The sequence below is a fragment of the Neolamprologus multifasciatus genome, chromosome 3 (genome assembly GCF_963576455.1).
Source record: "Neolamprologus multifasciatus chromosome 3, fNeoMul1.2, whole genome shotgun sequence".
NCBI classification, from domain to species: domain Eukaryota; kingdom Metazoa; phylum Chordata; class Actinopteri; order Cichliformes; family Cichlidae; genus Neolamprologus; species Neolamprologus multifasciatus.
The window spans coordinates 31,510,864-31,538,001 of NC_140441.1; the positions used below are offsets into that span (position 1 = coordinate 31,510,864).

A 27,138-nucleotide genomic window follows, 5' to 3' on the forward strand; every position below is an offset into this window, starting at 1 on the left:
GGAGCCCATGGCAAATCCATGGCCTCATTGTATTTACAATTCATGGTGGTAACACAGAGGTCTAAAAGTGTGCAAATCGGACTAGGGTTAAAGCTGGTTCTGTTTTCTGGGGAGCTGTCTTGCTGTAGTCATTGCTGCTTCAAATCAGGCTTCTACTCCAAACATGGACTCAGGGGGGTTATTAAAAAGCTGTATTGGAAATAAATTATGTATTTAACTGCGATAAAGTCTCAACACCTTTCTTTTTTTAATTTGACAATATTGTATTAAAAACATCCTCTTATTATTCCACAAACTGAGTTTGTTCAAGCAGATCCCAAAGTCAAACAACTTTTCAGGACAGAGCCTTGGAGCACCCACAACTGCTTAAGACCTACGTATGGGCATACCACTAACCACCGCCAACAAACAAGAGAGCTCTGCATGATTCAGATGGTTTGTGTTTATGGCAAGTTGCAGAGTGCCCTCTAGTGGACCAGCGATGCAACATCAACACTTATATTTTAAGACTGTTCCTTTTGTCTCTTCTTTACTCCTTTATTACATTTTTCGTTTATTCACCATAATAATTGTTGATTCCAGTGTAGATTTAGCAGCCAGGCTCTAGTTATTAATACTAAATGGTTTCTTGCCACCAAACAACTTTGTGTCATATTTACCCCATAAACCAAGAAACGACTAATTAACATTCACTTCATTCCACATCACATCACTATTTAAAGGTAAAGTAAGCATTTGTTATGGGTTATTTATTTTATTTTTATAAATTATACGCATGGGGGGAAACATACGAAATGTTTAATTGACACATCTGGGTTTTTTTTGCTTGTTTGTTTTGTTTTTTAAATTTCCTGATTTATTACTATTGCTAATGTTTTTCAAATATAGTCTGTAAAAAACAGACTATGGTCTGTGACTCCAGAGGCAGAAACATGCCAACCAGTCAGCTGCAGCCATTATGGGAACAGTCTAAATTTAATGCTTCTGATCTCTCCTGGCTGATTAATACATGTGTGTCCTACAGAGGACCCCATAGCTACAATTATGTGCTTACGTTGGGAGGGGTAATAAAACAGAAGTCAGTTCAGTACAATTAACTGCCATCCAGCAGTGAGTTTACACACTAACTTAAATCAGCATTTTGTAGGTAAATGTCTAAATGTGCTCAAGTGAATCAAAAATGAACCAAAACTTATTGAGTTAAGGAGAAAAATGAAGACTAATACCATGAGACTGAAACCATAACTATAAAAAATAATCATAGTAACATAGTAATCACAAAGTAAGCTTCTGTGGTAAACAAACTTGTAATGGTCTTTTTTTGTACAGCTATTCAAATCATTTATTATAAAGCATTTAAATGAGTCTCATGTGAATTCATATGAAATACAGAGGCGTGCTTCCTCTAAAATTCTGAAGTAAAACATCACAGGCTAATCGGTTTGTTGCTACATCTATTTATAAAATGCAAAAACAGATGCTCACACACACATGATTGACTTTTCACACATTTGGCTCAATAATGGTGCACAGAGTTGGTGAGCTCACAGTGTCAGAGCGGCTTTGTAAACCTAGTTGTGGAGGATGTATGTCACAGTTTCATCTTCGATACCACAAATTTCAAATGTGTACTGTCTTTACCAATAAGTGTATTACAATGAAGTGAAGCTATGGAATATTTATTAAACTCTGAATGTCATGTCTAAATTACAATCTAATATATACAATATATTATTCTGTAAGAGGGGAGTATGAGAGCTGAAATAAAGTAAATGTTCATCACTCTATGGAGGATGTGCAGTTACATTTTAGCTTAGGCTATTTTAAAATATGTGTAAATATAAAGAGTGTGTTAGTAAACCAGCTATCTTAGTCTTTGGCCAAATGAAGAAGTTCAGTGAGGTTAAACATCCCCTTTGCCTAATGTTACACAAATGTGCTAAATTTATACTACATTTCCTCTAATTGCTGGTTTGTGGTTGCTACATTTGGATGGGCTTGTAGAAAAAAATAAGTGAGTAGTTAAGCAGAAGCTGTAGATGTTGCAAAGGAATTTGCTGTTGTATTCTACAGTAGTCCATCTATTGCACGGATGGCTGGTATGAGCAGGATGTCGATGCACCGTAGGGACAGAGAAACATACAGCGACACACTCAATGAACACTTAACAGTCCATTCTTTATTAAAGCTGTGGTTCTCAGCATCAGAAAGCTTTTGTACTCCCAGTGTTCTGCACAAACTACCACACTGCATGTGACAGCGATAAAAAGGGAATAAATATCATACAGCATTTACATATTCCGTCATATTCCTTCTTATCAGGTAGGCGGGATGAAAGTAGATCTGTTCAGCAGCAGGTGGTTTGACTCTGATGCTGAAATGGATATTGAAGAGTTCACTTTCAGTATTTCTTTCTCAACTCTAACAGTTACCTTTTTACTGCTTTTTGTCCTCAAACCCATTGGAGGTAAGCTTTCACACACACACACACTTTTTAAATTCAGTTTAACAGGATTTGTGAAATGTACAGTAATTGTACCCCTTTCAAAATAAAATTTTGTAGTGAAAGGAACTCACTAACTCCAATTTTCAACTTTAGTCCATACTTTAGGAAGGAAAGGGCTGACAGAGGCAGGATGGATGTTACTCAAGATTATTGGAGGTGACTCAGACTTATTGTCAGGAGATGAGGTAGAGGAGGCCCAGACATGATAGCTTGTCTGATTTCTTTGATTTATATAAATAATATTTTCTAAAACTAATTAAACTTTATCAGTTCAGTTTGGACCCTAATGAAACAGGGTAACAACAGTATTTAACATGAAACCTAAAAACTGCCCACAACCACCTCCTAAAGACCTTAAATAGAAAATAGGCAAAATGGTTTTAAATATGTCAGACCACACAAACCAGAGTCAGGTGCTTGTCACTGACTGCAACTTTAAACTGAAAACAGAGTATCTATAAAATGTTTGATGCATGACTCAGATACCCTGGGATCTGGATACACTGGGTCCCAGTGGTAGTAAACTCAACAAGTCGAGACATTATCTTTAGATTTGGCAGTCCATCAACAGGCCTGAATCAGCCAAACCGTGACACAGGTCGATGAGCTGATGAGTCCCTGCACACACTGCAGTTTGTGCCCGGGAACTCAAATCGCACAACTTCAGAGCCCCGCCTTACACAGCACTTCTTGTAATTGACTTTGAATGTTGGCATTTTGTTCCAGCTCAGACTTCTCAAAAGCCAGTTTGTCCTATTCTAAGGTTTCACCTTTCTGTTCCTTCTCTCTGTTATTACATACACGATTACTGTTGGTGTCATGCCTCAGGTGTTAGTGACCCAACAATGGAGCTTTAGAAATGATGATCATATGTTAAAAGTCCTCACCTCTGTCCATACGTCAGGAAGCAGAGGACTGGAAGAAAAGCCATTCACTGTTAGGAGATCAGGTGGAGGAGGACTAGACAGTGATTGTTAAACACGGCATTTAAGTGTGTGTAATCCACCTCTAAGCACTATGATAGTTGCTATAGGCTCCACCACTCCACCCTCCCGAAACCTGAATTGGACAAGCAGACGAAAATGGAGAAAAAAAAGACATGAGTATGTATGGAAACATGAAAGTATAATAATAATAATAATAATAATAATAATGTATTTTTTAAAAAGAAGTATAACCTGGAAGGGAAACATAAGCCACTCCCTCCTCCTCGTCTTTCTCTCTCCCTTACACACCGTTGCACACACACGCACCGGTGCGTCAGCTTCAGGCGGACCATCACTACTGTTTTTCAGAAAGTTTTCTCCTCTCGATAAGAACCCGATGGTCGCGATCAGCTAATGAAGCTTCTGACTGAAAAGGTGAGCCGCTTCTGCTCTGATCTACAATACTGTTTGATCATTAATGAGAACGAGCGCTTCCTGGATTCAAACCGCTCCTGTCTGAATGTATAACATCTTCTACGCATTGGCTAAAATATTATAGCACCCCAAACCTCTCTTTAAAAGTAAAATTAAAATGCGTTTATTCTCACGGAACGGTTATGTTTAACCTGAAAACACGTCGACGTGTGACATAATGTTGGCAGGCAGCTCACTCATTGCCCAAACCCGGTTTGGGCAATGAGTGAGCTGAGTGGTTCCCAAACTTTTTTTGCTGGGCCCCCCTTGTTTTACAAGAAAAATGTTCGCGCCCCCCCCCCCCCCCGCGCGCGCGCGCGCACGCACGCAAGAACACGTCCTCCAAAGGCAGAGGCGTCACGGTGTAATTATTTTACATGTAGTTGTTTTTTTTTCTTGTGTAATAATATTTAACATTGCTATCAATACATTTTTCAAAAAATCCCTCTGCAAAATGGGTTCAAAAACATAAACAACTGTTGGATGCTTTTTGTCCGTGATTTGAACCGGGGGAACAAATTGTGGCAGGATCAGCCTGATATTATTTGTATCCCACTGTAACTTTACTGTATAAAGAGCTAACATCTCCAAAATGTCAGGAGTAGTTAGTCATTACAACAAGTGTTTGTGAACTACAAATCAAGAATGTGGGATACTGTTTGTCCGTGATTTAAACAGCCCAGCGCTGCTCCCGACGAAGGGAAAACCAACCCTGCAGGGAGACCTACCTCGGCACTTGTGCAGGTAAAACCAAAGGGAAGATATGCTTCACCATATTTTCTAGTCTTTGGCTTAGAATGAAGTTGGTTTGGAAACATATTCAGCTATGCTTCATCTCCTGCTTTGCGTTTGTGTGGGCGCCCCGTGCTAGCAGTGTCCAAGCGTTGTTTTTTTTTTTTTTTTTTTTTTCCCTTTTCATGCCGCGCCCCCCCTGCAATGGCTCTGCGCCCCCCCTAGGGGGCGGGCCCCACACTTTGGGAACGTCTGGCCCAAAGCATGACTCAACCTTTGTCAGACGGTGATTAGTTCCAACATGCCCAAGACCAGTCATTCATCAGCTGCTCTGGAGTCACTTAGTCCTGTCGAAGATGGACACAGAAGAGTCAAGTGTCAGTGTTTCTGCTATATTCACGTTCTTGTTGTTGCTTTACCCCATCGTGTCTCTTGAAGGTAAGCTATAAAGCTATACATATGATGGCTCGCACATGTAGTTGGGTTTGATGATCAAATTAAACGAGATTTATATTCTAATGTGAAGCGTTCCTGTATGTATGGATACAGTAATATATATACAACATTTAATTTAACAAAGCAATTTAAAACAATGATGAAACTCAGTGGTAATTTAATGTGTTGTGTGGTGGATGTTGGCAGTGTTAAGGAGAAACACAGTCAAACTAGTAAATACTTTAATATGAATACAATCCTAAAATGTCCTGGTGGCATTTTTGTTTCTACATAAGCTGTTAGACTGTTTTCAACAGCTGTGAACTAAATTATACTACATGACTTGTGATGGAACATAATGGAAAAGCAAAACAATCAGTCAACTCATGTAATGGCTTGGTATGCCATTACAACAGAAGCCTTTATAAGGGGTGTTGTGTGTGGGGGAAAAAATGGGTTCTTTCAGCCAAGAGGTGACCACAGATGATGTAATCCCAAGCCCCACCAGGCTTTAAGTGCATACATTAGCTTGCTTCATTTGTCCTCCCATTCTCAATTAATACACAGTATTTCTGCTGACACTCTACTATTGTACTTATTTGAGGACATGTATTTGTTGGGTTTACGGCCTTTTTTTGTCAGGGAGAAGGTCAAAAGACTACACTGAGCTCACTGTGCGGTGAGCTCTGTCACTTTTGTCTGAAGCTGCGACATGGCTACTTTTTTTTTTCGTAAATGAAATAAAATTTGCTCTTAATAACCTTTTTAGTCAGAACTGTTTAAAAATGAGTATAAATTCATAGATATAGTTTTATATTTATTTATTTTTGTAAGGACAACACCACTAAATTATTATTTGAAAATACTTGAATTTTTAAGCAGGATGTGTTTATTTATTTCTCCTCCTCAGGTCAGTTTGATGTGGTCGGATCACTTCAGCCTATCCTGGCCGCTCCAGGTGATGATGTCATCTTGCAGTGTCACGTGGAGCCAAAGTTTAATGTGGCGAGGTTGACGGTGGAGTGGTCGAGGCCCGATCGTCGTCCTGACCCCAATGACCGTCTGAGCCGAGTGGAATATGTTCATCTTTACAGAGATGCCCACGAGGTCCCTGACATGAAGATCCCATCGTACATCGGGAGGACGGCGATGTTCACAGATGGCCTGAAAGAAGGAAACATCTCACTAAGAATCACTAATGTGACACAAGAAGATGAAGGAAGATACAGATGTTTCATCCCAAAGTTAAAGAGTCGAACAAAGTCTTCAATTGTTCATCTGATTGTTGGTGAGTTGGACTGAAAAGATTTTTGTTGTTTGGTTTCAAACTTGCCTTAAAGACCGGTGTGCTTGGGTTATTTTACCAACAACTTATTTTGGTGTTGCTCCTTAAAAACGTCTGGATATTATTTTATTGTAAATAATTAAATGTTCTTACAATCTTATATTCAGCTGAAACTATGACAACAGAGACACCACTGCATCCTGAAACTCTCCAAACTCCTGAGCCGATGGACGAGTTTCACAGTAAAGGTGAGAACATGAGGAACAAATCAAGACAATTAAAAAGTCTTGAAATGGATCTAAATCACCTTTATGATGCAGTTTTCTCTCACTGATGGCAGCCTCTCTGTGTAGTCCTCAAAATGTTTAACGTGCGCTGCTTTACTTTGAAGTAGATGCAGGAAGTGTAGTGTAATATCCTGGGAGCAGCTCTGCAGATCTCTTTATTTATTTCTGTGAAGCAGTAAATGTATCAGTTATTCTCTTGTGGTTTTTGACAAAGGCATGTTTGCTGCCCTGAGAATTCTGGGACTTGTAGCATTAAAGTGACCATCAGGACTGATATCTCAGTAATTCTAACTTCATTTCACTGTTATGTAACTCTGTGTAACGTCTGTGCTTAATAGTTTAATAAATGTGACGTGTCATGTTGTGTCCTACAGTAGATCTCATCTGTGTTTGGTTTTTCCTGGCAGGTGGTTTGTCCCGTCGGAGCCGACTGATCCCACTTGTGGTTTTCTGTGTTTTTATTCTGCTCTGTGTCACAGTTGCAGGACACTGGTTCATTGAGTTGAAGCATTGAAAAACAGAAGTATGAGTAAGTCTTAAATCTTAAATATTTATGCATTTACCTCATGGCTGAAGGATGGAAATTAAGGAAAACTGTTTGTGTGTCTGTTCTTTGTTACTCCAGCTTGCGAGTGCTGCTTTGTAGGTGGACACATTGGAAACATTAACAGAGGCGCAAGCATCAACCACTTTACTTGAACGTTAATTAAAAGCATTGATTTTTCCAGCCTCATGTGGACACAGCAGCTCTGCAGCAGGAGGATTTCACTATGTCCTGTAATTTGTTTGGAGTCACGCTGAACCCCTGGTTTAAACAAGACAGTTAAAATACAGAAACAACAACCATCCTTTTTGCCAAAGTTGACTTCTGGGATCAAACTTCAAAAGCGTGAGGACCTACAATTTTGATGCCTTGCTCATGGGCACATTGGAAACATTAAGAGAGGAGAAAGTGCCAACTTCTTACTTACTTTGAGATGTTCCTTATTTGTTTGAGGAGCCGAAGAACTTTTCCAGCCTCCTGTGGGCACAGTGGGCCTGCAGCAGGTGAATTTCATGACGTCCTGCAGTTTGTTTGGACCTGAATTCTACCTTTAATCCCTGTGATGGTGCCTGAGATTGTATGACTGGTCTGTTGACTTCCAAAGGGTTTAACCACAGGTTGTACTGCAACACTAAGGCTGAAATTGTTTTGTGAGACTTTGATCAAATCTTAATAACCTCACATATAAATTCTCTTGCATGTGAGGTTATTTACAAAGAAACACTTAAGTCTAATTGGATGTCCTTTCACGAGAACTAGATCTGAAGTGCTTTAACTGTTCTTGCATTTATACTTGCGTTAGTTTGAACTTTTTTTGTAGCTTGTGGGAACATGAAATGCTAGTTTAGATACTAAGAAAATGAAACCTGTTTAAGAACCTCTTAGAGTCATCTTGTATTTTGAGGAGATATGAGTGAATATTTGCACTTTGTTTTGTATTATGGGTGAAGTCTTACTTTATTCTGCCCTTTAGAGAGCGGACTACTGTTTGCTGTGATGTGATTGTAGGTATTTATTTTGTCTTTCGGGACAGCTTGGAGCTAAAGGTGCTTTCCATATGTTTGTTTTGTTAAAGTTCCTAACTGTCACTCTGACATACTGATTGTTTTATCAAGCTCAACTTTCTGCTTCCTTCTTACAGAAGGAATATCTAATATATAGTTCTGTTGTTTTAGGCCTTATTCTATTTAAAAATGGCTCTTAAAGAAAAGCAGGTCTTCTCTTTGAAACACTGATTTTTATATTTTGAACCTTTTGTTATTTTGCACTTTCCAACTAATTAAACTTAAATTTGAGGCAAAGTGTTTCCAGACAATTGCTTCTCAGATAAAGTTAATTTGCAAATGATTTCAGTGTGTTTGCATCATTTATTCAGTGACTAACATATGTGCTGGAGTTCAGCCTTGTGTTGTTGTGTTATCGTCAGACAGCAATGTTGTTCAATTCACACAGAGGTCATCCACATGAAAACATGCCGACCTGAGCTGTTTGTTAGATTAGCTCAGCATGACAACAGCAGTACAGCAGGGGCTGATTTACACATTCATTTATGTCTGTACTGAAGTAAAAAAACGTATTACAGATTTAAGTTTCACTAAAAGTGAAATCTCAGCTGTTATTGGAGGATACTTTTACTGAAGGACAAGATTTACCTCCCCTCTGTCACCTCACCTTATTATTATTTTAAATTTTTATTTATTTATTTATATTTTTTAATTAATTTATTTTTTTACTTAATAAAACTGATGTTTTCTAATTTTGTCCCCCCCCCCCCCAAAAAAAAAAAAAAAAAGTTTTTTTTAAATTAAATTAAAATAACAAGGCAAATAAACCTAAACCACAATCATAACGGGATAAATCATGAACAGAAGCTAATAGCCGAGACTCAAGATACTGAAAAATGTAAAATTGAGAACCAAACAGGACAAATAATAAACAAAAAACACAGACCGTGACAGCCACCACCTTCGACCCAAAGTCTGTTTGAGGTTTTAAGTTTTATTTAAGAATACAAAGAATATCTGGATATTTATAATAACTCTCTGTTGTACTAAAAATCACAGCAAATGATTTTCCATTATATTTATAGACAAAGGAAGTAGTCTAGCCTATATATAGATTTTATCGTTTCTGTTTACATGGGTATCCTTCCACTCAAGAGAGGAAAAATATTTGGTTGTGTTCAGACTGTGGGTGGGGGCAGCACAGAAAACATAAGAAAGCCTACTGCTTGTTAAGGTATGATCGGGTGAGCAGCCCACAGTCTGCCCCAAATTTTTGTTAAACAAATGTTTCTAACACAGCCGCTGGAAAAACAAAATGCCCGTGGGCGTGTTGACGAGACTATACAGTCAGAGATGTAACACAGGTTTCACACAGGGTCACACAGAGCTCACTCGCATTCACCCACACAGTCTCAAACAATACCAGAATACTTTGCCTTACACGTGTGACGTATTGATCCTCCTTCAGATTCCTCTCATTGATCTGACGTGCCTCACAAACACATTGTTCAAACCTGCTCTTACATTGTATGCACTAACTGTATATGGTTGGCACAGATGTCCACTACCACAAGTGAATTTTTCCAGCTTGGTAAATCTGTCCCTACATGTGCCGATATTGACTCCCGCAGTGACTGCTGTGCGCTGGAACAAAGGAGTGATTTTAGGAGTTCATTCATGAGTAGTTTGGTCTTGTCAGAGATCATGTACAAAAACAGTCATCTCAGAGAGATCTGAACAGGGACTCTAACCAGCAACCTGTAGATTACAAGTGAGCTGCATTAATCTCAAATCTTTGTCTCAACCAAGCTGTGAACTCTAAACTTTTAGCTGCCCACAAAAAAATGAGGCAGGCTGCATCGCCATGTGTGAAGCACATCAATCTTTCATCTGGTTTCACAGTAAAAAAGGGAAAATCCTGTCAACAACTTACTAGCAACACTAATTACTGCACCCTTACTGTAAATCATGTTACAGTATGGTTACTGAAATACTGTGAGCAACGACTTTCATTCAAACAGTTATAAACTTTTCTTTTTGTTAATGATGCCCATGACTGAATTCAATCCACTACTGAAAGCCGATGAGATCTTTGAAAATCTTTACTCCACCTCTCTTTGATGACGCTAATTATGACACACAGAAACAGATGGCATTCACTCCATCGGACCAGTGTCACTGAGTTTCATTGCAGTTCTTGTGTAATTTAGCAAACCTAAACCTTTTGTTCCTGTCTCCCTTCCTTAAGAATGGCTTCTTGACAGCCACCCTTCCACTGAGACCATGTCTGATGAGGCTTCGGTGAACAGCAGCTGGACCAGCTGAAGGGGCAGATGCATCTCTCAAGTTTCTCAGGTCTTTCAAAGAACTGTGAAAGACTTCAGAAAACTCTTGCTCAACACCATAAAAATGTGAAGAAATGGGTTTTGATGACCCTGTCTTTTATGTAGTACTGTACATATAGATACAGCTGGCTAACTAAGAACAGGTAATGGTGGTTGAGTGCATTACTTGTTTACTTTGAAACAACTGTACCTGCTGAGTCCAGGTCTTTCTGTAGCTCTCCACAAGTGGTCTTTGGCTCTTGGACAACTCTTCTGATCATTCTTTTCACTCCACTGTCTGAAATCACCCGGTATGGTAAAATGATGTTCTTTCCACTTCTAGATTATGGGCCCGACAGTGCTCACTGGAACCTTCAGTAGTTTAGAAATTCTTTAATAACCAATGCCATCTTTAAGTTTCGCATGTTTTGCAATAAGGCTGTAAAGCTCTTCATTGGTTTTACCCATCATGTGATGTTTATTGTGTGGCACCTTGCTAATGATACATTTTTATAGGGATGAAAGCAGCTGATATTAATTTATATAAAGTGGCAGGATTACTTTTTAATTAGTGATACATTTCAGCTGGTGTCATGACTTTCCATGCCCTTTTAGATGTCTCGGTCTTCATGTGTTCAATACTTTTTCCCTGTGTCATTTCTCATTATTACACATAATAAAATCAGTATTTACATTAAATATGGTAAATATTTCATTAAAGAATACAGTAATGTGACATCATAAAAAATTTCCATGATGCACTCATTGACAGGAGTGTGGTTCTTTGGACCATGGTGGTGAATGGGTTATAGTAAGGGTTTGAGGTTAGGCGAGTCACCCTCAATCAGGATGAGTGAGTGGGTGGATAAATATAATCTGTTTTTCATATGTTTTAATTCAGGTCCCACCTTCTCCCCCACCCACATCTGCGACTCTGCCTCCTCTTCACACCACCTGAGGCTGCTCCATACTTTCCACTGTCCAAATAAACACTCTGAAGGATCCTCAGAAGTCCTGGAGAACTCAGGATCACTCTAAATAAATGTGAAGAAATGTTTGATGACCAAATGCTTTTACTGCGTACATAATACATGTCTGGAGAAATGTCAGGTTTTCTAAATCATTTCTAAATTCATCAGTATAAAAAGACAGGCACCTCAGTGTTGCATATATATATTTAATTTTGTCTGACACACTGAGATATTTATAATTACAGCTATCTGTATTTTTTGAGGGTTTTTTTTATTATATTTTGTAGATATGTTTTTATTATATTTCTGTAACTTTGTAAAATATTGTATTAATAATTTTATTTTGTTTACTTAGTTACAGTTCAGTCTTGGAGCAACTGTGACCACCTTATTTTGTGAAGGATTAATAAAGTATTCTGGCTAATATTGGCTAATTAGCAATTTGACTCTGTGTATTGGGATGTCACACGGTGTTTTACAACATTATTTTAATCTTTACTTCTCGCTTGTGTGAAAAATCCTCCAATGGAAAGGAGCCTCACATCCAGGCAGCAGTTGACCATGCACTTCTGGTAATTAACCTAAAAATATAATGGCATTTAAATGTGCAGAAATATTACATCATGCAAAATCGCCCATGATGCAGTCATTGACAGGAATTGGGTTCTTTTAAATGTGGTCGTTAAGAGTGTTGCATCGCAGCAAAAAGGTTGTTGTTTGGAATCGTCTAGGCTGAATGGTGTCTTTGACTTTTGGCTGTGAGTATCTACACCTACCCACTACAGTGTGGGTGTAGATGTGTAGACCGTTCACTCTTGTGTCATCGGCTTCACTCCATCCACCCTCTCTCTAAATTCCCCTGAACCAGCTCCCTGACCTGGATGAGATGTAAAGAGAATTAATACGTGTGTGGATTAAGATTATTACGATGGAAACACAGTTAAAATAACTAAAACTTAAAAACGTGTTTAAAAGCGGGAGTAGAAAAAATGGAAACTAAACGCACGTCAGCAGGAAGCCACTGCTCCTTCTTCTTATTTTACTTTCACTTTCAGACTCAGAGCCGCGCATGAAGCGCTTCCTTCCTTCATGTTACTGGAGAAAACAACCTGTTTTATACTTTTTTCTCGTCTCCATGAAGAGAATGGTGGTCACGATCAGCTAATTAAGCTCCTGTCTGAACAGGTGAGCTGCTTCTTCTCTGTCGTACAACTTTTGTGCAACTCTTGCTGGGATTTGTAAATATTTGTCATTTTATTTGCCCGCGCTCTTGAACTCCAGGTTAATTAAAAATCGAAATAAAGATGAACTAACTGCTGGTTTTGTGGGCTGTTAACTTTGTACTGTTTACTGTAAACAAGCAGACAGTAATTAATAGGAATTTCCCGTCACTTGACTTGGAGTTTTTCAGGCTTCCTTTACTGTTACAGAAAACCTCCTGTTTTTCTGGCACTAAAATTCCCTGCTAACATTTATGTAAGCTTGTGTTATTATCATTATCATTATTATCATTATCATTATTATTATTATTATCATCATTATTATTATTAATGGCACCTGGAAAGAAGTAAATACAGGGGGCAGCGGAGGCGTGGGACAAAAAAATTACTGCCTTAAATGTGTGCGAAGTGGGCGGAGGGAGAGAGAGACAGACTGGTATTTATCAGCTGCTGTCAGTCAGCGTCTGTCTCACACTCACTGTAGATGGATGTAGCAGAGTTTAGGTTCAGTGTGTCTCTCTCAGCTTTAAAGCTCACCTTTATGCTGCTTTTCGCTCTCACTGTTGAAGGTAAGATTGCTCTGCCATGTGAGTCCAGTTTTGTTTAAGCTTTAATTCATGTTAGTCGTATTTTTCTAGTGTTTCACCTTGAACGTCTGTCAATGATGCAAATTATTAAACTTGCTTTAGTTACAAATATTAAAATTTAATGGGAGTATTTAAAAACAGTGGCGAACACAGTGATGATGTAGCAGCAGTCTGTTATACTCGCTGATGTTGCAGATGTTTCACACTGTAAATAAAAGCAGACGCTGTATTCAAGTGTAAATTAGTCTAAAAATACTGCACCAAAAGGTGTGCCTTACTCTTCTGTGTAAAGTTATGTTGGGGGTTTAGAAAGGGAGCTCATTTTCTTTATTATGCTATCTATCAGAGTTTAGCCATTTCTTTTAGTTTATAAGCCTATATATATATATATATATATATATATATATATATTGTGCTCAGAAATAAAACAGATGTTTAAATCATAAATAACTGAGCTGAATCTATTAGTCAGGTTTGAGCATTTCACTATAGAAGTTTCTAGTTTCTGTATCAGTTTAAAGATTTTTATTAACTTAATTCATTTATTTTTATTATTCTTTATTCATTTATCTTTAAACCTGTAGCTAAACAGCCAAATAGAAACTTTCTGAAATGATCAGTTACTCTGGGATGGTGGTGATAATTAGCTGTGAAAATGATTCATTTTATTAATGCTTGCTTGTATAGAGACACGTGTAGCATTAACCAAAGCCACATTTCCACAGTGTTTACAGCCTGAGCCAAGCTAGCTTTCAGTGCATGTTGTAAATGAGCCACTAAGCTATAATACATGAATTGGAACATGTAAATAAAGAAGGAAGAGCACAAAACATTCAGGTTATAAACAAGGATAAAGCGCATGCAAGTGATTCCTTTTTGTTAGCTGACGTGTAAACGGTGACAGTCAGGATCCACTTTGCTCTCCACATGCTTCCCAAACAGAGGAATCTTTCTGTCAGTGTTTTGATTTTGCTCGTCTTAATCTTCTTAATCACTGTTTTTGAAGTTACAGGTGCTCTTTTGTGGAACTCTTGGTGTTATTTACCATTATTTTTTTACTTTTAGAATAATGTGACTTACATTCAATGCAAGAATACGATGTAAAGACCTGAAGCCTGCCCCACAGCTGTGTGGAGATTTGTGTCTATTTTAAAACAGGCTTTGGTTCTAAAATTAAAGCTGTGCTGATTTCAGAGACCCAAACCTGTCCATGTTGCACATTTTACTGAGGTGCATGTTTAACACTGTTAGAGCTGCACTTTTTCAGCATTTATGAACTGCTGTGAGACAGTTTCTGCCTCCCTCTCACTGTAGATGGCTGTAGCAGAGTTTAGGTTCAGTGTGTCTCTCTCAGCTTTATGCTGCGTTTTGCTCTCAAGTCTATTGAAGGTAAGATTTCACTGCAATTAAAAAAGTAATAATTCTGAAATACTAGATATTTCATTTCTTTAGAAAACATTTAAGCTTTAATTCATGTTAATCATCTTTTTTTGGCCGTGCTTCTGATGCGCTGTCACCGTGTTTACACTTGAGAGTAACAATTGACGGAAAAAGTGTGGACGTTATACCAGTTTTTAAATTGTGTTGATAGGCCACGTAAAACCAGAGTTGTGATAAAAATATATGCAATGTTTGGTTTTCTTTCGTTGTTTATATTTACTGCGGGGATAAACGGTAAAAACTGTGTTTTATAAGGAATAAGGTTTATAAGGTTTTATAAGAAAGCACTCTCCGCCTGTGAGCAAAAACAATACCAAAAAAACCCCCAGCTTTTCCTATTCGTCGAAAAATGTACCATGTCGACCAATCAAAACATGGCATTTAGATGTTTAGGAAAGAGGGAAGTTTTAGGAGAGACAGCGGTGTTTGGAGATGTGAGAAATTTGCGACGTTTAGCGCAAATCTTGTGTAGTTAGTGTGCAGTGTAGTCAATAGTTCTGTTGTGTGTGTCAGAACAATGAGGCGACTGATGAATGTTACAGGTGTTAAATCCTGTTGTCAGATCTGCAGGTATCAGGCTGGTGTTCTCCTTTATCTCATAGTGGACAGAAATTATTTTCTTGGAGTGGCACAAATAATTTGTGTGGCATCAGATTTGATGCAGAACAGCTGATTGTTCTGTAAATAGTTTGAAATGTTTTTTAAAAAACGCCTTGGCTGCATTTTTAGGAGAGAGTTACAGGACTCTCTCCCAGACCACAGACTCATAATACAAGTCAGAGCTTTATAAAAAAAAAGGAAAAAAAAAAGAAGGTTGTGTTTTCAAAATTGGAGTTTAAGTTATTTTTACTTCCAATAGTGTTAACATACTACACAGGTCATGAACAAGATTTTTTTTACATTTTCATTGTAAGTGGGCTAAAGCAGTTAATTAAAAGTAGTCTAACATAAATGTAAATGCTGTAATTTGATTATTTTAATAAACCATGTAACTTGGATGGATTCGATGCTGGCGTGACCACAGTGCACACGTCTGCTGTTGCTCACAGTGGACCAAGGGATTGCTCAGGGAGTTTGTGTGTTTGCTCAGACACATGGAAAATTAGAGGGAACATTGGTCACAGGTGTAGAGGTGCTGAAAAGTTGATATTAACATTTTTTTTTTTGCACTGGGAAGTGTTTGATGAGAAAGGAAGACATTTTTTGAAAACGTCAGACTTGGTTTTCAGCTGGATGTGTTTATTTATTTCTCCTCCTCAGGTCAGTTTGAGGTGGTCGGATCACTTCAGCCTATCCTGGCCGCTCCAGGTGATGATGTCATCCTGCAGTGTCACGTGGAGCCAAAGTTTAATGTGGCGAGGTTGACGGTGGAGTGGTCGAGGCCCGATCGTCGTCCTGACCCCAATGACCGTCTGAGTCGGGTGGAATATGTTCATCTTTACAGAGACGCCCGAGAGGTCCCCGACATGAAGATCCCATCGTACATCGGGAGGACAGCATTGTTCACAGACGGCCTGAGAGAAGGAAACATCTCACTAAGAATCACCAATGTGACACAAGAAGATGAAGGAAGATACAGATGTTTCATCCCAAAGTTAAAGAGTCGAACAAAGTCTTCAATTGTTCATCTGATTGTTGGTGAGTTGGACTGAAAAGATTTTTGTTGTTTGGTTTCAAACTTGCCTTAAAGACCAGTGTGCTTGGGTTATTTTACCAACAACTTATTTTGGTGTTGCTCCTTAAAAACGTCTGGATATTATTTTATTGTAAATAATTAAATGTTCTTACAATCTTATATTCAGCTGAAACTATGACAACAGAGACACCACTGCATCCTGAAACTCTCCAAACTCCTGAGCCGATGGACGAGTTTCACAGTAAAGGTGAGAACATGAGGAATAAATCAAGACAATTAAAAAGTCTTGAAATGGATCTAAATCACCTTTATGATGCAGTTTTCTCTCACTGATAGCAGCCTCTCTGTGTAGTCCTCAAAATGTCTAATGTGTGCAGCTTTTATTTTGAAGCACGGTTGAAGCTCTGTAGATCTCTTTATTTATTTCTGTGAAGCAGTAAATGTATCAGTTATTCTCTTGTGGATTTTGACAAAGTCGTGTTTGCTGCCCTGAGAATTCTGGGACTTGTGGTATTAAAGTGACCATCAGGACTGATATCTCAGTAATTCTAACTTCATTTCACTGTTATGTAACTTTGTGTAACTTCTGTGCTTGGTAGTTTAATAAATGTGACGTGTCATGTTGTGTCTTACAGTAGATCTCATCTGTGTTTGGTTTTTCCTGGCAGGTGGATTGTCCCGTCGGAGCCGACTGATCCCACTTGTGGTTTTCTGTGTTTTTATGCTGCTCTGTGTCGCAGTCGCAGGACACTGGTTCACTGACTCAAAGCATCGAAAAACAGAAGTATGTTGATCTTATGCATTTATCTCATGATTGAAAGATGGAAATGAAAGGACATTGTTGTTAAAAAAAAATTTTTTTCATTCTTTACTCCAGCTCGAGAAAGGACCTCCTATCTAGGTGCCTTGCTCATGGACATGCCTTGCTCCCAAACTCCCAGTTGGGAGTCAGGAGACGGATACCCTCTCTATTTTTAAGATTAGGCATAAAACTTTCCCTTTCAATAGCTAGGGCTTGAGACCTAGCTTTATGACCTAGCTAGGGCTTGACAGCAAAGCTCTGCTGAGGATGGTGAGATCAGCACAGCGCATCACCAGGACTGAACTACCAGCCGTTGTATGAGGAAGATGCAGCGGATCCTCTCTTATCCCAGCCACAGACTTTTCACACTCCTGCCATCCAGCAGGTGGTTCAGGACCATCCAGATCCACACTACCAGATACAGAGACAGTTTTTACACACAAGCCATCAGACGTTTGAACTCCTGACATTCTATACACATCATTACACACTCATTACAATTACAGGACTCTACACACTGCCACTTCAAACATGCCACTTAAATGCTCATTGCACAAGTTTTGCACAACCTGTAAATACCAACTTGTCTTAAATTCACTAAATATTTAATACTTTTTTCTCTTTATTATTATTATTATTACTGCTATTTTCTGTTATTTTCTTCTTAATTTAACTGCACACATGGGGGTTAGTACTGTTTCCTCACAGCAGGAAACTCCTGGTTTTGAATTCATCATCTGGCCTGGGCCTTTGTGAGGTTTGCATGTTCTTCCCATGTCTATGCGGATTCTCTCCGGGTACTCCAGCTTCCTCCCAAATTCCACGACATGAAGTCAGTGGGTTTAGGTTAAATGGTGATTTTAAGCTGCCCATAGGCAAGAATGGTTGTCTTTCTCTGTTTTAACCCATAAATATTCAGACTAAAACCTGAGGACCAAACTGATTTAGATAATAAGAAGTCAGCCTGTTTAAGAACTGTACCACATCTAGCAGTCTGCATGTATTCTAAAGAGAGCTAAGATTTCCAACACCTTTTGCCTTGAAGTGACTACAGCAGCTAGGATGTAAACATGTTTGGACACTAGGTATTTTTTCTAACCACAGCCTGGAGCTGCAGGTGTTTTTCCATCTGTTTGTTTTGTAATTATGAAAGTTCATAATTGCCACACACAGACACACTGATTATTGTCTGAAGTACATCGTTTTGGTTTCATTTTTAAGGATTTGGATGTCATCAAAGTTAAATTTTCTTTATAAGGAAGAACTTGTTCATTGTGTGAACTTTAAAGTCCTCTTCTCATCCTTAGGAGCGATGATCTGTGGAGGAGTTCAGCTGTGTTGTTATTAACGTCAGAGACGTCACTGAGCACAGTGGCAAACGCATCAGTCATGGTGCTTTTTGTTTTGAGGTCAGGATTATTTTACAGGGGTTTTTAGAATATTTTGTTTAAGGACAGTGCGGCAGAGGATGCTTTTTGCTATAATGTATGTCTGTACCAAAGTATAAAGATATTACAAAAACACATTTATCAGGATTTATATTAGACTTGATTTGGCATGAAAGCCTTGATTTCATGAAAGTTCTCACCTTTCATGAAATTTAAATCTACAGCTCAACTGTTACTGATATTTTGTTTAAAGATGAGATTTGATTTCCATTGTTCTTTGTTGTCTATTGTCTGACATTTACGTCAGCAGGTGCAGGAGCAGTCCAACCTGTATCATGATTAACCCCACACACCCAACCCAGAAACTAGAGTTGGATGTCTCGAGACCACTTTTACGTGGTCTTGGTCTCGTCTTGGTCTCGACGGACTTTTGTCTTGGTCTCGGTCTTGGTCTCGACGGACTTTTGTCTTGGTCTCGGTCTTGGTCTCGCTGTCTCGGTCTTGCGCTCTCAAATCGACATAGTGTTCGGGAGATTTGGAGTCAACCATCAGCGGAGCGGGGGGTGTCTTACTGGGCTTAAGCCCGGGTCATTTTTTCTGAAGCATGGGGTTTTTTGGAGTGTAATTTGTTTGTTAGATGCCTGACTGACAACTGTATAAAACAAAAACAACACACGAAGCACAGAGCGCACCGTCCTAAATTCCCCCTGATTTTGGTATGATCCGAGCTTTGGCACTAGGCGACTGAGCATAGCACCCATGTGAGCGAGGGGGGAGAAGCTGCTGCCTGCGAGTTTGCTGCAGAGGAGAGCTTAAGTTTGACCAGGTACCAACGGAAATCATTCGTACTGAACTAATAATGTAAATATGACGGTGTATCACAAAAGATTGATATCAAACTGATCACTTGGTTGCGTTACTTACTCTTCGAGTGAATCAACAAATGGATAAATAAAAAGCCGAACGACAATGCTGATTTTTTTTAGAGAGTCTTAGCTTACATCTCATATTTTCAGTTGTTACCCTCCACGGCTAAACAAACTCTCTAAATCGGTTTCAGTTGTGTACTGATGAACACAACAATGGACATAAGGAGCTTCTTTCAAAGAAAAAACTCAGGTAGATGTTATTTTATATATTATGCTTTGTATGTTGTTGTTGTATGTTCAGTATATCTATGCAAAACAAGAGGAATTTCAATACACAGCAGTATATTCACAGTTGAAACCAGATATTTACATACACTTTAGGGAGAAAACATAAAACCTTTTTTTTACTGTTAAACATCAATTTAGAGTAAACTTTTGTTTTAGATAAATAAATGTTGCAATGTCTTTTGAATTAGTTAAATGTCAGAATAAAAAGAGGGAGCTGTCTATTTTAATCACTTTCATCAAATGTAGGAGTACATATACACTAAGTTTATTGTTAATTAAGATTAATTAAGAAAACTCCAGATGATTCCATTCTGAGCTTAAGAAGCTTCTGATTGGTTAGTAGAGTCCATGTGGGTAAATTGGTGGCACAGCTGTGGATGCATATAAGGCAAAACACAGAGCCTGTTTCTTTGAAATGGGAAAGTTTCTTTGAAAAATCAAGAGCTGTCAACCAAAACACCTGGAAAAGAATTCTGGAAAAGAATTGTGGAGCTCCATAAGTGTGGCTCAATTTTGAATACAATTTGGTGCCATTTACAATTAAGAAATACAGACAGTTTCTGTCTTTACTCTTAAACTTAACAAATATGTTTTTTATATTTATCAATCTAAAAAAAGAAACATTTAGTCTGATTTGATGTTACAATTAAAAAGTGTTTGTGTTTTTATCTGAAGAGTATGTAAATATCTGGTTTCCACTGTATATTTGTGTTTGGCTTGATTGTCAGCACAAAGAGGGAGAGAGAGGAACAGAGAGGGAGAGAGACGACGAAAATGACGACAGAACAGAGATGGAACAAGAGCAGGTGAGACACACAAGTTAGTCAAATGGTTGTTTGCCAAAAACTCATCAGAACATGTATCTCGTACCTATTGTATCTTTTTAGATAGCGTTTGTTACTTTTAAAATTCTATATTTATTAAGTTATGCAGGCTTGTTTGCTCAACAAGGCTGAATAATTATATAAACTTTTCAGAATCTAAATAGTGTACTTTGGTAGAATTAAAAAATAAGTGTAGTGCAGGTCTAAGATGATTTTTAGTGCTGCTATCATCTAGTTCTGATTCTGGTTCTGTCTTGGTTACTGTTGTAGTCCTGTTTTAATTCTGGATCAGTTCTGGGTCTGGTTGAATTGGGGTTTAGTCCCTGTGTCTTGATACAGGCCCGACTTTGTTCTGCCTTGCTGCTTAATTAAAAAACTATATATATATATATATATATATATATATATATATATATATATATATACATATGAAGTCATTCTTTTTTGAACAAAGCTCAAAACAGAGCCTAATAATCTTTCAGTCATTTCTACCCCCACTTAATTTCCTTTGGCTGCTCAGCTCTCACACAGTGGCTCAGCTATGCTCCAATCCCTCCATATTGTGGCCAATCACATGCGAGGATATAGGATAATATCATTATGTGAAAAACAGAGAGGGTGAGAGACGCAACAGTCAAGTGGAGCATGCGTCAGTCCTTTCAGTGAGTGAGTGAGACAGTAGACAGCGGTGAGGAGGGCTGTGCGAAAGCAAAAACATAAATATGCCCGAGACCCGTAAACGAAGCAGCATCTGGCTGCAGTTTAAAGACTTTTTTTGTCTCGGTCTTGGTCTTGGTCTTGGTCTCGTCTCGTCTCGGTCTTGGTCTTGGTCTTGTCTTCGTCTCGGTCTTGGTCTTGTCTTGGTCTCGATACCCTCTGGTCTTGGTCTTGTCTTGGTCTCGATACCCTCTGGTCTTGGTCTTGTCTTGGTCTCGGATTAGGCGGTCTTGACTACAAGTCTACCAGAAACTCTTCGACCTCCCCCCTGAGGCAGGAGTATGCACAGCTTCTTCTCAAAGGCTGTAAGAGTGGTCACCTCCAAACCTCACTGGCCTCATTCTAGCTTGCTGTGCTGCTGCTCTGGTTTTTAAAATGCCACACTTGGGTCTTTTGTCTATTTATTATAAAATATGTAGTCATAAATTATATATATCTTATTTTTATTTTTATTTTTAATCTCATAAAAGCTGCTTTCTCCTGCACACGGTGGTTGCTCACCTGCAAGTCTCTTTGCAACCCACCTCTGCCCTTACTCCTCCATACATGCAGTAGCTGACTTAACCCTCTGGGGTCAATGGATGCGCTGGCGCGTCCAAATCACTTGACCAATTTGAGACGACACAGCAACAAGATGTAGCCTCCCAGAGCCTCCATTTCAACTTGTGTTGAAAGTGCGGACTTCAAGCTATTTTGCAGTTTTTTAAAGTTTTAAAATCTTTTTTGCAAAACTTGTGCATAGGTTTTTTTTTAATTTCAAGTTATGAAAATTATTTGTTAAATTTGTGATTGTTACAGTAAAAAATAAAGTACTTTTTTGTACTTGGATTTAGATTTAGTCTCAGATCAATTCTGTTAATGCAGTATGTCAAAATCAAATAACAGTAAATTCAGGCACAGGCTTCTGAGTATAGAGGCTCAAGGCTTGTGTTTTGAGACCTAGTTCCAGCTTAGCTATCCGTCTAACTCTACATCATCTCTTTACAGAAACAATAACTGAAATCACCAGAGATGAAACATGAAAGTTGGGACTTTTTAGATAGTTCAGGGTTGTTCCCCTTAAAGTTGTCTTTCTGGGTGTTCATGTTTGTCAGTGTTGAAAACACTTTTATTAAAAAAAAGAAAAGTACCAAGTATGTGTGGAAAATAAGACTAGGCTTATTTTTGAGAGTTTCTTAGTCTTCAGTGTCAGTTTCGGGGAAGAAAGAAATTATGTAAGAAAAAAAAAACCTGAGTGTTTTCAGTTTCCCTGAAATTACCTCAGCTTCTGTAATTTAAACCTTTCCATCAAGTTTCATGAACATGGCACTTTTCTTTCTTTTTAACTTGCTGGAGGGACAATGAGATAAAAGAGCAAACAGCACTGTAAACCTGATTCACAATGTGAAAATACTTTTGCATGTTAAAATATATTAAAACTCTGACACTAAAAGTCTTTGTTGTGACGCTCCAAACTGAAGGCAGCGGAAACTAGTTTGCCTTTGAGATGTGATAGAACTTGTTCCACTTATGGCAAACTAAATGGACTGCACATAGTTTAGAAATATACTTACTCGTGTAATTAAGATCAAACTGACCAAAGACCAAAACACCGCAGAACCATATGTGACCAAGTGGTTGGCAGGGTTATAAAAATTAATAAAGTTTCGCACAAGTTCAAAGATGCACACTGAGGCCGGTTGGGTCAAATATTAATACAGTTATTGGTATAAAGTATTATATTTTATAAGTATTCTATTTTATAAGTACTATATTTATTGGTATAAAGTAAGATAAAACATCAAACAATGACAGAGCACCGAATGTAGCGTCGTCTATAACTGTGTCCTAAATTACAATAAAAATAAGCGTGGAACTGGGACTTACCAGCAGCTGTAAGCAGCAAACCAACAAAAATTCACACTCACACACCTTCAACAAAGTTTTAACATAACATAATTCAACTAATCACAACACAGGCACTCCTCCCCCAACCGGGAGAAATCCCCTCAAATCAACCAACTCACAATATATAAAACATCAACAAAGACAAACCACACACCTGTACACTCCTGGAACAAGGCCGAAAAACATCCAGCAATCACACAGTTTATTGCTTTTATATAGTCAATCACACCACAAGAAACAGGAGAAAACAACCATATTCACCTTCCTACAGCTCGCAATATGAAACACTTGGAAAGACTAAGATTACCTTTCTACACCCCACAAACAACGTCACCTAGATAGAGAAATAAAACTAAAGAAGAAATTGGAAGCATTCATTCATTCATTTATTTGTTCATTTCAGGCACAACAAAAATACATATATTAAATATAAAGTGCACAAAAACAAAAAGCAAAAAATTACCTGAAAAGGAGTGGGATGAAGAAAACTTATTAAATCCCACCCCTATACTCACTCATCAACAAAAAACAATAAGCTTCCCACAGCTACGCCCATCGTTGCAACCAAACAAACCATCAACAGCCCCGGGCACATGCAAGCATCTCAATGGCAGCTCGCAACAACAAATAGAACCTTCATAACAGAATATATATTAATTATAAATTGCGTTACCACAGGTAACAGGCAATAATAATTACATAGTGACAAACACACATACATATACATACCTACATATCTACACACACATGTACATACATATGCACACACTTTTTTTTTTTTTTTGAATCCATACCAGCAATGGTAAGAGAACAAACATTACAGAGCACACTATAACCATCATTGAGTATACTGTGACCAAACAAACTGTTTGTAGAGGAATTTAAATCTATGAATATTTTTGCATTGTTTCAGTTGTAAACTCAGACTGTTCCAGATTTTCACACCACGTACAGACACACAAAAACCTTTACGGGTTGTTCGAGTTCTGGGTAATTTGAATTCTCCGAAGCCTCTCACATTATAAACCCTTTCTCGAATTTCAAATATAATTTGTAAATTTGCAGGTAGAAGTTTATTAAAGGCTTTGTATAAGATTATGGATGTATTGTAATTAACCAGATCCTGGAATTTAAGTAACTTTGCCTGAAGAAAGAGTTTGTGAGTATGATCTAGATAACCGGCCTTGTGAATAATACGCAGTGCTCGTTTCTGTACTGTGACTAATGGATTAGTTGTATTTTTATATGTGTTTCCCCACACTTCCACACAATATGTAAGATATGGAAGAACCAGGGTACAGTACAGAGTACGAAGTGCATCTTTATCAAGGTATGGTTTCACTTTGTTCAAAACTGCGAGGCTTCTGGAAATTTTGGTTTTTATGTGTCTGACGTGGGGTTTCCATGAAATTTTGTTATCAATTACGACTCCCAAAAATTTGTTTTCACTCACATTATCAATTGGTACATCTTCAATGATAATCGGTAATTCTATATTATATTTTAAATTACCGAAAAACATTGCTTTAGTTTTATTTATATTTAATGATAATTTATTTATATCCATCCATTTTTTTATTAATTTTAGCTCCCTGTTTACGGTCATTACAAGATCAGTATAATCATCGCTACTGAAAAATATGTTGGTGTCATCTGCGAACAGTATGAGCTTAAGTACTTGAGAAACATCAAAAATATCATTTATGTATACATTGAAAAGTTTTGGTCCCAACACTGACCCTTGGGGAACACCACATGTAATACCAAGTTTCTCTGAATGGTAATGCCCTATGCTAACATATTGTTCCCGACCCGTTAGGTAACTTTTTAACCAGTTACCAGCTTTCCCTCGAATACCATATCTTTCCAATTTATCCAATAAAATTGAGTGATTGATTGTGTCGAAGGCCTTTTTGAGATCAACAAAAATACCAACTGCATATTTATTTTTATCCAGTGCATTAGTAATTTCTTCTACTGCCTCAATTATCGCCATTGAAGTGGTTCTTTGCGTTCTGAAACCATACTGACCAACATTTATTATTTGATGTTTTTCAAGGAATTTTTCTAATCTTGAATTAAAAAGTTTTTCTAAAATTTTTGAGAATTGAGGCAGTAGAGAAATAGGCCTATAATTGGTAAAACTGTGTTTGTCATTACTTTTGTATAGTGGTATTACTTTTGCAATTTTCATTTTTTTTGGAAAACAACCAGACTGAAATGATAAATTACAGACATATGTTAAGGGACTAGCAATATTCAGAATAACCTGTTTAACTACAGACATATTTATGTCATGATAATCCATTGAAGACTTACTTTTACATTTTAATGTGATATTTATTACTTCTCGCTCATTTGTAGCTGAGAGGAACAGTGAAGAGGGATTTGATTTTATATTACTGATGTTTTCATTTTTTTGACACGGGATGTCCGCTGCTAGTTCAGGGCCAATATTTATAAAAAATTTATTAAACCCATCTACAATGTTACTCATGTTGAGATTTTCACCATTTGCATCAATGAAACATTCAGGATATGATGTTCCAGAAGATCCTTGTTTAATTAAGTTATTTAACACATCCCAAGTTCCTTTTATATTGTTTTTATTTTCATATAATCTTCTTCTATAATAAAGTTGTTTACTCGTTCTTATAATATCAGTCAATTTATTTCTATATGCTTTATATCTTTGTTCCACTTCTTTTGTTTTTACTTTGATGAACTGTTTATACAGATTGTTTTTCTTTTTGCAAGCATTGATAATTCCTTTTGTGAGCCAAGGACTTTTTATCTTTTTTTTCTTTGTCTTGTGTTCGTTTACAGGACAATGTTTATTGTACAACATAGTGAAAATATCTAGGAAATTGTCATAAGCCTTGTCCACATCTGACTCTTCATACACCGAACTCCAATCTTGTTGTGCTAAATCGAAATTAAAGGCATGAATTGCTTCTTCATTTATTGTTCGCTTTGCTATCGTAATCTTGGTATCTATTTTTTTTAAATCACAGTCACACAAAGTAAAAACTGGTAAGTGGTCAGTTATGTCACAGACAAGCAGGCCACTATTTATTTGGAAATCCATGACATTAGTAAAAATATTGTCAATAATAGTGGCGCTATGTGATGTTATTCTGCTTGGCTTTGTTATTGTTGGATATAGTGATAAGCTGTACATCGTGTCAGTAAAGTCATCAATGGCTTTTAACCTTGTTGGGTTTAGCAAATCAATATTAAAATCACCACAGATGAATAGTAATTTTTGGTTCACCGAAGCAAACATTTTTTCTATCCATTCATGAAAAGTGTCAATACTTGAACTGGGTGTCCGATATATGCAACTTATTATAACATTTCTCTTTTTTTCATTCATGATCTCAATAGTCAAACATTCCAAAATTCCATCAATAGCCATAGACATAGTTGTTACAACATTATATTTTATAGAGTTATGAACATATATAGCAACCCCGCCGCCCGCCTTGTTTAATCTATTCATGTATTTTAAATCATATCCATTCAAACAGAAATCTATTCCTTTATCAACATTGAACCAAGTTTCAGTGATGGCTATAACACTAAAAGGGCGAGAGAATTGTTGCAAGTAGTCCTTAATGAAATCAAAATTAGAGTACATACTTCTGCTGTTAAAGTGAATTAATGAGAGCTTCCCATCTAGGTTGATTTTTTTTTCATATTGTTCCTGTGTGAAATAATTACAATTTTTAACAAAAGAAGAAAGAAAATTACTTTCAGAATCTATTTCTGGGTCAATTATATTATGCTCCTTATATTCACAATCTAGATCAATTACTTTCTGTTGGAGAATTGATTTCAACGTGTCCATGTCATTTCCTGGTGTAATTAGAGATGTTGGTGTATTTATCATTTGATTGTCATTAGAGTTATATATTACCTCAATACATTAGTGTCAGTTGTACTTGTCCAGATCCTCCATGTTCCTCACTATCAGTACTTTTGCCTCTTCT

General features: G+C 37.5%; 2 protein-coding genes across 3 annotated transcripts; both read left to right on the forward strand.

The window, feature by feature from the left end:
* Positions 1-4,328: 4,328 nt before the first annotated feature.
* On the forward strand, positions 4,329-7,806 carry LOC146522576 (myelin-oligodendrocyte glycoprotein-like). Of its 2 annotated transcripts, none has more exons than XM_085151925.1 (5): positions 4,329-5,076; positions 5,984-6,361; positions 6,526-6,606; positions 7,053-7,174; positions 7,271-7,806. In XM_085151925.1, exons 1-4 carry the CDS (start codon positions 4,995-4,997, stop codon positions 7,157-7,159), a joined length of 648 nt encoding a protein of 215 aa, XP_085008051.1. In that variant the 5' UTR covers positions 4,329-4,994; the 3' UTR covers positions 7,160-7,174; positions 7,271-7,806. The 2 variants fall into 2 exon arrangements, with proteins under 2 accessions (XP_085008051.1, XP_085008044.1); XM_085151918.1 differs by having other exon boundaries at positions 4,332-5,076; positions 7,053-7,168.
* A 5,314-nt stretch (positions 7,807-13,120) lies between these two features.
* Positions 13,121-20,903, forward strand: LOC146522577 (myelin-oligodendrocyte glycoprotein-like). The gene is made up of 6 exons (XM_085151909.1): positions 13,121-13,277; positions 15,996-16,373; positions 16,538-16,618; positions 17,040-17,155; positions 17,249-19,680; positions 20,447-20,903. Exons 1-5 carry the CDS (start codon positions 13,193-13,195, stop codon positions 17,270-17,272), a joined length of 684 nt encoding a protein of 227 aa, XP_085008035.1. The 5' UTR covers positions 13,121-13,192; the 3' UTR covers positions 17,273-19,680; positions 20,447-20,903.
* Positions 20,904-27,138: the final 6,235 nt, after the last annotated feature.

Excerpts from the sequence above, each read along its gene's own strand:
- LOC146522576 (XM_085151925.1), top strand. The coding sequence starts at position 4,995 with ATGGACACAGAAGAGTCAAGTGTCAGTGTTTCTGCTATATTCACGTTC. Across the intron at positions 5,077-5,983 it reads CCCCATCGTGTCTCTTGAAG|GTCAGTTTGATGTGGTCGGA; the intron begins GTAAGCTATAAA and ends TCTCCTCCTCAG. Across the intron at positions 6,362-6,525 it reads AATTGTTCATCTGATTGTTG|CTGAAACTATGACAACAGAG; the intron begins GTGAGTTGGACT and ends TCTTATATTCAG.
- LOC146522577 (XM_085151909.1), top strand. The coding sequence starts at position 13,193 with ATGGATGTAGCAGAGTTTAGGTTCAGTGTGTCTCTCTCAGCTTTAAAG. Across the intron at positions 16,374-16,537 it reads AATTGTTCATCTGATTGTTG|CTGAAACTATGACAACAGAG; the intron begins GTGAGTTGGACT and ends TCTTATATTCAG. Across the intron at positions 16,619-17,039 it reads GGACGAGTTTCACAGTAAAG|GTGGATTGTCCCGTCGGAGC; the intron begins GTGAGAACATGA and ends TTTTCCTGGCAG.